Raw genomic sequence first — 13,544 nt, 5'->3', positions numbered from 1 at the left:
ACATCCCAGTGATAATAAACCTGATTCTGATGCACTTTGGTAGAGGTGCAAAGTAACTTAATAGTCCTCATGCAGAATTCCCTACAGGTTAATTTGCAGGTTGTACCTGTGGTAAGGAAGGCAAATGCAATGGTAGCATTAATTTCAAGAGGACTGAAACATAAAAGTATGGATTTAATTCTGGGGCTTTATAAGGCAATGGCCAGACCACGTGGAGTTTTGAGAGCAATTTTAGGAGTCTTATCTACGAAAGGATTTGCTGTCACTAGACAGGGTCCAGAGGAGGAATGACTCTAGAATTGGAAAGGTTAATGTACAGTATGAGGACTGTTTACTGGCTCTGGTCCTGTACTCATTGACATTTAGAAGAATGAGTGGGGATTTCATTGAGACCTATTGGATGTTGAAAGGCCTAAATAGAGTGGAATTGGAGACGATGGCCAGAGGGTCGAGCCTGAGAATAGAGGATTGTTCATTTAGAACAGAGATGGGGATTTCTTTTAGCCAGAAGGTATTGAATCTGTGGAATTCATTGCCACAGATGGCTTTAGAGGCCAAGTCATTAAGTATATTTGAAGTAGAGATTGATATTCTTGATTAGTCATGGAGTCAAAGGTTAAGGGGATAAGGTAGGAGAATGGGGTTGAGAGGAATAGTAAATCAGCCATGATGGAAGACGGAGCAGACACGGTAGGCTGAATGGCTTAATTCTGCTCCTTTGAATTATGGAGGGGAGAAGAGGGAATAACCAATGTGGAAAGGGACCCTTGATTATGTTGGCTGATTTCTCAGGGCAGAGTATCCTCTGTAAACAGAGTCCATGAAGGGGAGACTGTGATGAACTAGGCTACATTCACACCTCTGCTACTTCTTGTGTTCCCAGGCAGAGCAATTGCCAAACCAAGCTGATGTGCATCCAGTTAAGATGCTTTCTATGATGCACTTGTAAAACTTGGAGAGTCATTGGAGTTATGCCAAATTTATTTACCCTTCTAAGGAAACAGAGGTGTTGCTGTTCTTCCTTGGCCATGGCACTTGTGACTAGACCAAGACAGATGTTTATACCCAGGAACTTAACATTCTGGGGCATCTCCGAAGTTCTGGACCTTGAGTCCTGGTACATGGTGTCAACCTGAAATGTCAACTTACACCTTGTGCCTTCACAGATGCTGCTTAACTCACTAAGGTTTCCCAGGTTATGTTTTGGTTTCATTATATCTAATCTCTTTTGTCTGTCTAGATTCAACATGGTAGAGCCTATGTAAGATTGGGACTTACTTTAAATTGTTTCTAAAATAAAATATTTTTATTTCTGTAAATTTATATTTATTGGCTTACTTTGCTAATTAAAAATACAGTTGCTAAATTTTTAAAAATTACTATCTGAATTCTTAATAACCTTGTTTTATGCTAGAACTTATTGGGCAAGTTAAATTTCATTGGGGATTTCACATAAGGATTGCAGCCTTACTTTGTGTCTAAATTTGTATTGCTTGTGTTATCAAGTGCTGCATCAAGTTTGTTCTATATCCTTCTGAGTCCTTTGACAATCTTCCTTGCAATTCACAACTCTCCCCAACTTTTAAGTCATCTGCAAACATATTAATCAGCCCACCTAATGACCAGTTAATTTGTATATACCATCAGAACAGAGTCAGATCCTTGTGGAACACCACTAGTCACAGACCTTTTTTTCATAATAGCATGCCTCCACCAAGTGCCTCTGATTTCTGTGGCCAAGCCAGTTTTAAATCCAATCCATCAAGACTCTATGGATCCCATGTGCCTTAATCTTCTAGATCAGCTTACTATGAGTGACCTTGCTGAAAACTGCCAAAGTCCATATTTGCATTTGCTACCCTATCCTCAACAATGATCTTCATCACCTCCTCAAAAAACTTAATGAAGTTTTTAAGGCATGACCTCTTCACCAGAAGGCCAGTATCCTTAGATGTATGCTTCACAGGCACAAGTAAATTCTCTCCCTAAGAATCTTCAGTAATTTTCAGCAAAGGTGTAAGGTTCACTGGCCTGTAATTTTCTGGTTTGTCTCACTGCCCTACTTAAATAAAGGAATAACATTAAAGACAAAGTACACTGTAGATGCTGTGGTCAAATCACACATACAACACGCTGGAGGAACTCAACAGGTCAGGCAGCATCCGTGGAAATGAGCAGTCAATGTTTTGGGCCGAGACCCTTCGTCAGGACTGAAGAGGGAGGGGGCAGGGGTCCTATAAAGGAAGTGGTGGAAGGGTGGGAAGGAGAAAGCTGGTGGGTGTCAGGTTAAAAACTAATCAGAGGAAAGATCAAGGGGTGGGGGAGGGGAAGCAGGGAGGGAAAGGCAGCAAAGGTGAAGAAGGAATGTAAGGTGAAAGCACTGTGTAGTAGAAGAAGGCAGAATCATGAGAGAGGTGATAGGGAACTGGAGGAGGAGGCAGAGTGAAACTGGGATGGGTGAAGGGAGAGGGAGGCGCAAAATGTATATAGAGAATAAAAATATTCCGATTAGGAACATGATTTCTTGTGCAGCAGATGGAGCACCATATATGACAGGCCGCCATGCTGATTTAGTGGCATTTATGAAAAAAGAAATTCCAAGTCTGATTACAATCCACAGTGTAATTCATCATCAGCATCTAGCAGCCAAAAACCTCAGCCAGCAACTTCTTCCAAGCATGGCTCTTGTAATATCTGCTATTACAAACTAAGGACAATCAGGAAACACGGCCAGTAACATCAACGGAGTACAAGGAAAATGATTGAGTGTTGAATGAATGATTGAGTTCATGGTGTTACAAGTCAAGCAGAATTTGTCAAGAGCGAAAGAGTTAATGTCAATGATCATGCATCAGAAATGTTTCTTAAGACTTCAAAATGTGATTGATTCATGGAATTTTCATCTTGGTGACAAGCTACTTGATTAATTCCAAGAGGCAGTTATAAGTTTCTACAAAAAGCTGACCCTTCCTCATTTTTATTTTGTTCAATGTGTATGCTGAAGTTGTCTTTTAGGTCTAAATGAACTAATAAATGGATTTGTGTGTCTTTTAAATTTCCCTTTAATCAAGTTTATTTCATTAAATGCTTAATTGAAAGCATTGATTATTTACTGAAGATTTATTTTGTGGCAGTTCCAAGGAGACATGATTGTGACTTGAATTAATTTAGATCAGAATTCATATTGATATTTATGTGCTGGTATGTCTGAATGATGCTGTGACAGCAAAATTAATTAAAAACATATAAAATGTTTCAATTAGATAATTTTTGGAAGTTCTCCAGCTCCTGTGAGAGCAGATATGATGACCATTTTGTGTTAGCCAATTCCTACAATAGCCATATAAATGAAAAATAATTAGAAACTGGAATATCTGAAGAAAAATGGATGGCCAGCTAAAATTATGACCTAAACGTCAAGCAAGAGTGTTACTAAATGGGATTGGATGGTTAATTAAGAGCTGTATTTCCCCTTTAAGTTTTCAGTGCAGAGTTGCTTATAATGTACAAGTATGAACAGTGAATTATAATGGAACATTTGACTGCAATTACAAGTTTAATAGTACTAATTTAGTGAGGAAAGGGAAAAAATAAGTTCTGCTTGATAAAATGATAAGAGCTTTGATGTCAATTAACAAATACAATGGTTTCTTTTAGAATATGCAAAGTTAAATTTTACTTTAAACTTGTTACAGAATTTGATTGTGCCATGAAAATTGTACTTTAAGATTAGTTGATTCAATTTAAAGTTTATAGTCAAGTGTTTTGTGTGATTTGGAGGATTAATCCTGAATTGAATAAAGAATTCATTACATTCTCATAGGAAAATCTTTGATGGTATTGAATGGAAATAAATGAAATTTTGTACAATTGCTGTTATATCATTACTGTTTTATGATAATTGGAAAATAGTTGGTTGAAATTAGCGTGAATTTGCAGATAGCAATGCTTTGCACAGGTTTAAAATCTTAATAGCAAACAAAAGATTTAATTTAAATGTTAGTTGATAGTTTAATGGATTTATAATCAGGACAAGACAAGAAAAAGTTCACAAAACATGAGAAGTAAATAACTCGTCTGGAATTGCTTTAATGTTTATGATTCAGTGATTCCTAGCAAAATTCTAAAATAACATGAAACAGATTCAACAATATATAATTATAGAAATCCACAAGGAAAAGCTTATGGGGAAAAAAGAATGAATATGAAACCCAAAATTTAATTTCAGGACTTCTCAACAACATGAACTTGCACCACACACATGTATTTTCAACCCCATTTAAAATATAATCAAAATTTGGATGTTATATGTACATGGATTATGGATTGACTAGATAGCTCTGTTTTAGGGAGTTCTTTTTCCCCTGAATATAATAATACCCAAAATGGCCAGTGAAATTTTTCCCACAATTAGAACAAATGTCCATGCTGATATTATTACAGGCATTGTTTAAAAATACAAAGGCATAACTTCAAAATACTATTTTCAGCTTTGTTAATTTCTCTTACTCCCATTGTTTTGCTGCCTGCTATTGCCGTTTAGTTGCAAGAATTTTCCAGTATTATCTACAAATTACCAGAAATTAAGAACAGATGTAGTAGAAAGAAAGCACAGATGGGCAGAGGAGATAAAACTTTTAAATGAACATCCAAGGAAAAGCAGGAAATAATGGAATATTAAAAAAAACAGCAAAATGTAGGCAAGATGTGAATGTAGAGAAATAGACTGGTAAAAAAAAAAGAAACCAAATATCCAAAACATCGAAGAAATCAAAATTCACTGATGCGAGGTATAAGGTTATAGATCCCCCATCTGCATTCAATAAACTATATGGATTAAATTGAGATTTAGTCATTTGGAAATAAAATGCAACAAATCATTTTTCTAAACTACTTAACTGAAATTTGTTAATTCATCTTGTATGTAATTCACCAGATGCTTTTGAAAAAGCTTTTTTTCTTTAGCCTACATGCATGCAACAAAGTAAGTAATTTTATTATTACCCTATTGGACATTGAACACAGATATCGTAGCAGTGCAGTCTGAACAGCACAATTGCTGAACTGAACTGATTCTCTTTAACTGTTGGTGTAAGTGGAATGTATAGCCATAAAATTAGTATTGCAGTATTTGCATGATCTATCCCAAGAATCCATGGAATATGTACATTGCTAGCAGATAAGACAGATAAAATAGTGTGGTATTGTTCACTGGTTCATGGGCTGTTTAGAAATCTGATACTGGAGGAGAAAAAGATATTCCTAAAAAGTGTGTAGATCTTCAAACTCGTATACCTCCTCCCTGATGGTAGTAATGAAAAGAGGGCATTTCTTGGATGGTGAGGGCTCTTCGTGATAGATGTGACCTTCTTAAGGCATCACAGTTTGAAGATGTCCTCGATAGTGGAGAAGCTGGTGACCAAGATGAAGCTGGCTGAGTTTACAACCCTCTGCAGCTTTCTCCAATCGATCCTATACATTGGTGTCTCCATACCAGACGGTGATGCAACCAATCAGAATCAACGTTTCCTCTATTTTTTTTAAACATCTGTGCAGACCAATTCTTGCTTTGAGCAGGACATTTTTACACATCCTGAAAACTGCATAGCACCTTGAGTGTTTTATTTTTGTAATATGCATCCTATGAATATTTAGAATGTAAATTGAAAAATCACATACTTTTGATTCTATTTATTTGTTAAAAGGGTATAATGAAATACAGTACAACAAAGAAAATCTTTCACGTCTTTGGAAGCCATGATGCATCAGGATAGGGTGCTTTCAATGATGCATCTATAAAATTTGGTTAGTGTCAATGGTGACATGCCGAATGGGACATGTGGAAGAGCCTTAGACTGTAGTTCTTCCTTACTAAGCCTGTACATTGGCTTCACCCAGTCCCCAGAATATATTCATGAGCCTTGAATGTGCCCATTGGCAGTGTTCCCTTATGAGTATCTCATTTTACTGGATGACGTTCCGGGCAGACCAAAGTACTTCTTTATGTGTTTGACCTTCCAGCAGTATTTATCCACTACCAAAATTCTAAACTTTGAATGTTGCTCTTAAATTATTCCAATGAACTTCTGGTTAGAATTGTTTTTGTTTAACCTTCTTTAATTTGAGGGTCTCTTTGTGTTGCATGTATTCTATTATTGATTCTTCTTCATTCTTGTTGATCTACATGTTGCCCCGGTTATCGACTTAAGTTTTAAAGTTTTCATATTTACTTACAAATCCCTTCGTGATTTTTCACCTCTATCAGCTACAGTCTTGTAACCCTACAAAATATCCATGCTCCATAAATTCTTGTTTTGACTTGAACTTAATCACTCCATCATTGGCTGTAACTGGATAGTGCAGCACAAGAACAGGCTACTCGGCCCATAGTTTCTGCATGGAACCCAATGTCAAATTAATTTAAATCTCTCTTATCTCTATATCACCTATATCTCTCTTTTAAGTTTTATATGTCTTTCAGACACCCTCTTGAAAACATTATGCTTTACCTCTGGCAGCACGTTCCACTTTTATATGAAATAAAACTTACCCAGCATGTCCTTTAAACCTTTCCCCTTTCATCTTAAATGTATGTGCTCCAGCATCAGATTCTGACTATCTACTCTGTCTTTGCCTTCTCTAATGTTATAAGGTTCTACCAGATCTCCCTCAACCTACAGTGCGCCAACTAAGACAATTTTAGCTGCCTCTCTTCATAGCTCAACATAGCCTCTGATTGAGACAGCATCTTGTTAAACCTCTACCACCTCATGTAATGAGGCAGCCAGAATTGCACATGGTACTCCAAGTATGGTCTACCAGTATTTTATATAGCACACATAAATGTTGGAGGAACTCAGCCTGTCAAGGAGCACTTATGGAATGGAATTAATAGTTGACATTTCAGGCCGAAACGCTTCAGTAGGACTCATGATTTATGTAGTTGATCTATGATTTCCGTACTTACGTTGTTCCAACTACTGAAAGCAAGCATTCCAGATGCCTTCTTTATCACCCTATCTACTTATGTGGCTGCTTTCAGTAACCTTGGACTTTGATTCCAAAGCTGTCATTAACTGTATATTGTTCCTTTACATTCAACCTGTCAAAGTGTAACACTATTCGTGCTCAAATCAATCGATATCTACCATTTCTCTGCCCATATCTGTAATCTGTCTGCATCCTGCTATATCCTATGTTGTCCATATATATCTCCACCATTCTTTGTGTCATCCACAAATAGTAACTCACCATATACATTTTCATTCAAGTCATTGATATATATTACAAACCTGCTGAACACCAATAGTCACAGTCCTTCAGTCAGAATAATAGTCTTCCAGAACTAGTCTCTGTCTTCTATGGTAAAGCCAGTTCAGAATCTAAACTATAAAGTCACTATGCATCTCATGCCTCTTAACCTTCTGGATCGGTCTAACTTGTCAATGCCAATATTAAAGTCCATGTAGGCAAATCCACTGGCCATGTTCAAGTTCAGTTTATTGTCATTCAACTGTATGTATGTATACTGGCAAATGAAATGATATTCCTCCAGACTAATGTGCACAACTCAGTACATATAACTCGCACACATAACATAAAGTAATATTACCACAAATAAATGAACAAATAATAAGTACCACAAATAAAATGAACAATAACAATTCAAGTTAAAAAAGTAACCAGTATAATGCTACTGGCACTTCATATGTGATGAGACGTAGGTAGTGGCAGGGATATAAGTAATCTTATTGCTTGGGGTAAGAAGTTGTTCCCACCCTAATAGTTCTGCTAATGCTATGATACCTCCTGCCTGATGGTACAGGGGTCAAAGAGATTGTTGGATGGATGGATGGGCTCATTGACATGCTAAGTGCTCCTGATAAATGGCTTTAATGGGTGGAAGAGGAACCCTGATGATCCTCTCAGTAGTCCTTGCATTCCTTTGTAGGGACTTAAGGTCAGATATCTTGCAAATCCCTCATTATTGCACAGTGATGTAGCTGGTCAGGATACCCTCGATGGTGCTCCTGTAGAAATTGGTTAAATTTGTGGGGCGATGGCACTTGCCTCTATCTCCTCATGAAGTGGAGATGCTACTGTGTATTCTTGACCAAAGGGGAGGTGTTGAGGGACTAGGGGAGCTACCCTCATCAGTCGTTTTTGTCACTTCCTCAACAAAATCAAATTTGTAAGACCTTACATATGCCGCATAAAGCCATGCTGATTATCCTAATTAGGACATGTTTTTTTAATGCAAATAAATTCTATCCATGAGCATCCTCTTCCATTGCTACCTCACCTCTACATGAAGCTCACCAGCCAATAATTTCCTGGATTGTCCCTATTTCTCTTGAATAGAGGACCAGCATTGGCTATTCTCCGCTCCTTTGTGACCTTGTCTGTTGCTGGTAAGGATGCAAGTTCCTTCATTCTTGCCCGGCAATCTTCTCTCACCTCTTTCAATAAGCTGGGATATCCTCCTTGATCTTAAAATAGCCTAGCATATTAGCATACCTCCACTGCTCTCACTATTCTCCATGTCCTCTTCCGTTACTCCAGTCTTTCCTCCTTCAAGAACACTTATTTTGTCTGTCCTAACATTTTTTCAGTGCAATTTTTTTGTTTGATAAAGCTCCATCAAATATTCTTGTTCCATTGCAGCTGATAGATAAATGTAAATGATATTGCTATTGTTATTGCTCTGCATATGAAATGAAAGAAGAGCTAGCATTTAAATGGAGGCTTTCATTTGGAAGTGCTGTGGAATGCACTGTTCCTTCCCTGTGGTAGACAGAATATATTAGTTAGTTTGATGTAATGCATATATCTTGATAACCAGTACATCGCTTTATTTTTCTATTTTAAATGGTTACGCAGTCCGTAAGTTCAGATTTTCTTTCAGACATCAGTACCAATGTAGTGAGGAAGCTGAATTGAAATCTCAGAAGAATAGATCTTGAGATAACTATCACACTATGTTATAACTTCTCTGAACCTAATAACTTAAAGCTTGGATAAAAGTGACATCAGGGTTGAATCCAAATGATCTATTGAAACTAAGCTAAATGTCATGTATTGTAAATACTATTCCACTATCATTTGAGAAGGTAATTTGAAATATGTGGAAGTAATTTGTTTCATTTTCTTTTGGGAAGGTAGCTTTCAGACTCCTTTTATGGAGAGAAGTGATCTGCCTTACTGTTCTCTTGAACAAGTGATATAAAAAAAAGTCAACAATTGCTAATAGTTGTGGCTACAGATAAGAAAATTGAACCATGTAATAAATGGGCTGTAGCTATCAATCTATTTTGTTAAAGTGATGCCATGTTTTCTAATCTTCTGATATTGTACTTTCTCTGCATTTCTATTATCCTCAACTCCTTTGAATTTTTTTTACAATGTAAATATCAATTGTTCCCACTGTTTTGGTTATAATCCAAAGATAAAAATTATAGAAACTCACAAGAATATTGAAGAGGGAATTGGAGAAATGAATAATTACAAGAGTCAGTTACAGTGTGGAATTCATTGTTATTAAACCAGTTGTAAACATAACTCATTTTATAAGCAAATTAATAGTTAATCATCAAAGAATTAAACAATTGAATATAATAATAATTTTATGATAGAAAGTCTCATTGAATGATTCAAAGCTTGTTTGTAAAATGAACTTTTCTATGGTTTACTGGTTACAGTCAAAATCATTTGACAGTACTTGTTCATACATAATTTATTACATTCAATGGAATTTTGGATTGTTATACCTTGTATAATTCCTTATAAAAGAGAGGGTCAAGTTAACTGTGTTATTAAGGTAGGGAATATGGCATCAAATATCCATAAATATACAATAGCCATTGAAGGTATTGTTACGAACCCCGTAACTGGGTCACTTACCAGCAAAGATGGAGATGTCCGTTGAAGTCTGATGATACTATTTTTAACAGTATTTATTAGTAAAAATACACAAAAATAATATCAATGCAAATATACAGATAATATACGTCGTCAATACTAAATCTAAAAGTGCGGGTATAATAATAATCAATAAGAAATAAGCTCTATCGTTGTCTAGGGGATAATGTATTGTCCGATGGAAATATAAAGTTCATTTAGTTCATGCAAGCTGCAGCCGTTGGGGACCGCTGGGTTGCAATGGTTGGAGAGAGAGAGAGAGATTTGGAGAAAAACTTGCCGGCTTTCCTTTTATGATTTCGATCCGTCAGGAGTCTCGTTGTCGTGGCCTTTCACTTGTGACCTCTCCTTTAGCTAAACCGTTCTTCCGTGATGAGCCCGCCACCCCAGGCAAGGGAGGATGCACACGAGCCCCCACCGGCTTTTGCTATAAAACGCTGTCACTGGATTTCCAGCGTTTCTCCTGGTGCGTCTAAAGGGGTTGTTCCCCAGACCCTCTTTTATCCTTACTCACGGGGTCTCAGATGTCAATCAGGTTGGGATGATGCAATCCCTCAACCAGACCACTCTGGTTGTCCACTGAGGGGTTTCAATGAATAGTACAGTACTCAATACACAATTCCATCTCCAAGAGACAATGGCCGTTATCAGTGGTTCCATTCCGCTGAGGCCAGGACACATTCCAAACCTTGTGTATTCTGCGTGTCTCCCTCTCATTTCCTGGGTCCCAGACCCGAATTAATAGAGATCTTGCAATTCTCAAAAAGGAGGGGGGGGGGGCGACTTTGTACCCTTCGGCCCCTCAGAGTTGTGGCACATTCATAACAGTATCCTATCTATAACTTATTAAAAGATTAATAACTATAGCACTGTATTTGATTGCTGGTCTTTAACAGCATTGCCAAATTTAAAATCTGGAAGATATTCAGAGATGATTATCATTGAAGGATGATATGCAGTATATATTGAGTTCTTTCACTGCTTTGAAAATGCATTTAGCATTTTCACCGGTTTTACCTTGGGTTGAGAATAAGGTAAAAGCCTGAGCTCAGAAGCTAAGTAGACCCAGAAAGTATCCGTGCAAATTAGTCAGTTGGCGTTCCCAGGTCTGCTGCTCAGAAAATCATTTGTACAAGAGAACCAGTGTATTGTGTGCCTATGTGAAAATAGGAGGCAGAAATTGGCAGGATGAGAGCTCCAGGTGAGCCTGCAATTATGGTGAAGTTCATTGATTGAAAAGGCAGGGCTTGATAATATATAGGGGCAAGTTATGTTCGAAAGTTGGAAGAGTGGTCTGCCAGGGACCATTAGAGGAATGTGATCAAATCTAGGGTTTGTACAGCAGCGTACAATTGATAGCAATTGTATCCAAATATATTTTGCTAGTCATTATAAATATAATACTCAATATAAATCAATGTATTGAGTAAAAGAGTTGGGTTGCTATGTTGAAAATTGACTAAGATGTTGATGAGGCCTAATTTGTAGTATTGTGTGCAGTTTTGATTATCTGCCTACAGGAAATATGTAAGTAAGATTGAAAGAGTGAAGAGAAAATTTACAAGGGTGTTTCTGGGACATGAGACCTGAGTTATAGGGAAAGGTTGAATAGGTTAGTACTTTATTCCCTAGAATATGGAAGATTGAGGGGAGATTTGATAGAGGTATACAAAATTATGAGGTGTATGGATAGGGTAAATGCAAGTAGGCTTTTTCCATTGAGATTGGGTGAAACTACAACTGGATACCGTGGGATAAGGGTGAAAGTTGAAATATTTATGGGGAACATGAGGGGGAACTCTTTCACTCAGTTGGTGGTGAGAGTGTGGAATGAGCTGCCAGCACAAATGATGAATGTGGGATCAATTTCAACATTTAAGAGAAATTTGGATAGGTACATGGATGGGAGCAGTAGAGGTCTGGGTGCAGCTTGATGGGACTGGGCAGATTAATGGCTCAGCACAGACTAGGTAGACTGAAGGGCCTGTTTCTGTGCTGTAGTGTTCTATGATTCTATGACTTTGCTAGTTATTTGAGATATTGTTTATGTCTGGGTTTCCCTCTGTCTGTTCATATACCCAGTAGACAGGGGACCCAGAACATAAATCATGAAGCACTTCTTTACAACTGATATGATTCTATTCATCCACTTTTTTAAAATAGAAATTGAATTACACAGTGGGCATAAATGTGATGCTGCGCAATGCCAGTTCTCTGCATGGCTTCTTTCCACTATTTTGAGTGGCTCTCTGATCTGCCTTTCCACTGTAAAATAACAGGATTACATAATTAGTTTACACTTTATATCTTAATGCTCCACATTGTACATTTATGTGACAAATAATTTTCTTTTCCTTTTATTTTAGTCTGTTACAAAAACTGGAAGGTTGCTTATTAGCCATGAAGCTCCAATAACAGGAGGATTCGCTGCAGAGATCAGTTCCACAGTTCAGGTGTGTAAGTAAATATTGACTTGAAATGGTGATTGATCACAGAGCAGTGTAGGAAGCAGGGTTAATTTTAATTTAATATGTGAGAATATTATGCTTTTCTATTTTCATTTATCAAAGTGTTGGAAGAATGTTATTTTCTCATCTTATTCTGTGAGTAGACCAGTTTAAATGAAAACCACGGAATTATTTTACCAGCAGGACATAATATGATACGTATTTCTTTGTGAATACTTTGTCAAGTTTCCAAGCACTAAGCTAGTATACTGAGGTTCATTTGACATTCAAATTATATATTGGGCTTACCTAAATATTTGGCAAATAAATTTCTCTACCAGTGCCTAACTTCTCCAGCACACAGATCAAATGCAATTTATTTCCTAGTTATCTCTTTATTTCCATGTTATAATGTCCTGACTGTGGTGAGTTAGTCAACATATTGTGTCACTTCTCCCTGGGTAGGCCTGGAGTGAAGTGTAACATTTTATCTAACCATAGAAACTTCACAACTGAACCAGATAGAGTGTAAAAGCAGAGTCCGATCTTGAGATTTCCTAAGATCAAGAGCGTTACACAGGAGAAATATTAATCAGATCATGTACAGTTTAGATATGTTGCATCTGAACCTATGGTACTGGAATGCTAAGTAATAGGTCATTTCAGAATAGCAGAAGGTGTTCACCTCGTGATTCCATGCCAATCTCTGTAGAGCAGCCAATAAGTTCCACTCCCTGATCTGTTTCCATAGCTCTCCAAGTTCCCTCAAATCCCCATACAATTTGAGATTTTTAAGTTACTGATCATATCCATTTAGATCCACCTTATAAGGGGTCCAGGTTATTATTACTTGTAACATAATTTTTTCTTCTTAACATCATTCATCCTGCATTATCAATATCTGCTGCCCAAAGCTTTGAAGCTATATTTCCTACTCCATGTACCATCAGCTACTGGGAGCATCTTTTGTTTATATATCATAATCTTACATGCCTTTTTCAAATTTCCCATTCACCTCCTTTGCTCTAAAGATTTAACCCTAGCTTCTCTAACCCATGTAGATGATTCCTCAGTGATCAACATTATCGTTTCCTATCACCTTTTGAATATGTTTCCATCAATGAAGAGCATCAATGATTGTTGCCTTAATCAGTGGAAATGATCATTTACTAAATTTAC

The 13,544-nt window shown here is 37.1% G+C and overlaps 1 protein-coding gene across 1 annotated transcript in view; it reads left to right on the top strand.

Moving 5' to 3' along the window:
• The window catches only part of bckdhb (branched chain keto acid dehydrogenase E1 subunit beta), a 247,391-nt gene that overhangs the window by 167,383 nt on the left and 66,464 nt on the right, over positions 1–13,544 (top strand). The window contains exon 9 of the mRNA XM_073056423.1: positions 12,285–12,371. Coding sequence (XP_072912524.1) covers positions 12,285–12,371 — 87 coding nt within the window. The remainder of the gene's footprint in view (positions 1–12,284; positions 12,372–13,544) is intronic.

The sequence above is a fragment of the Hemitrygon akajei genome, chromosome 9 (genome assembly GCF_048418815.1).
Source record: "Hemitrygon akajei chromosome 9, sHemAka1.3, whole genome shotgun sequence".
NCBI lineage: Eukaryota > Metazoa > Chordata > Chondrichthyes > Myliobatiformes > Dasyatidae > Hemitrygon > Hemitrygon akajei.
This window is presented reverse-complemented; position numbering and strand designations above follow the sequence as displayed.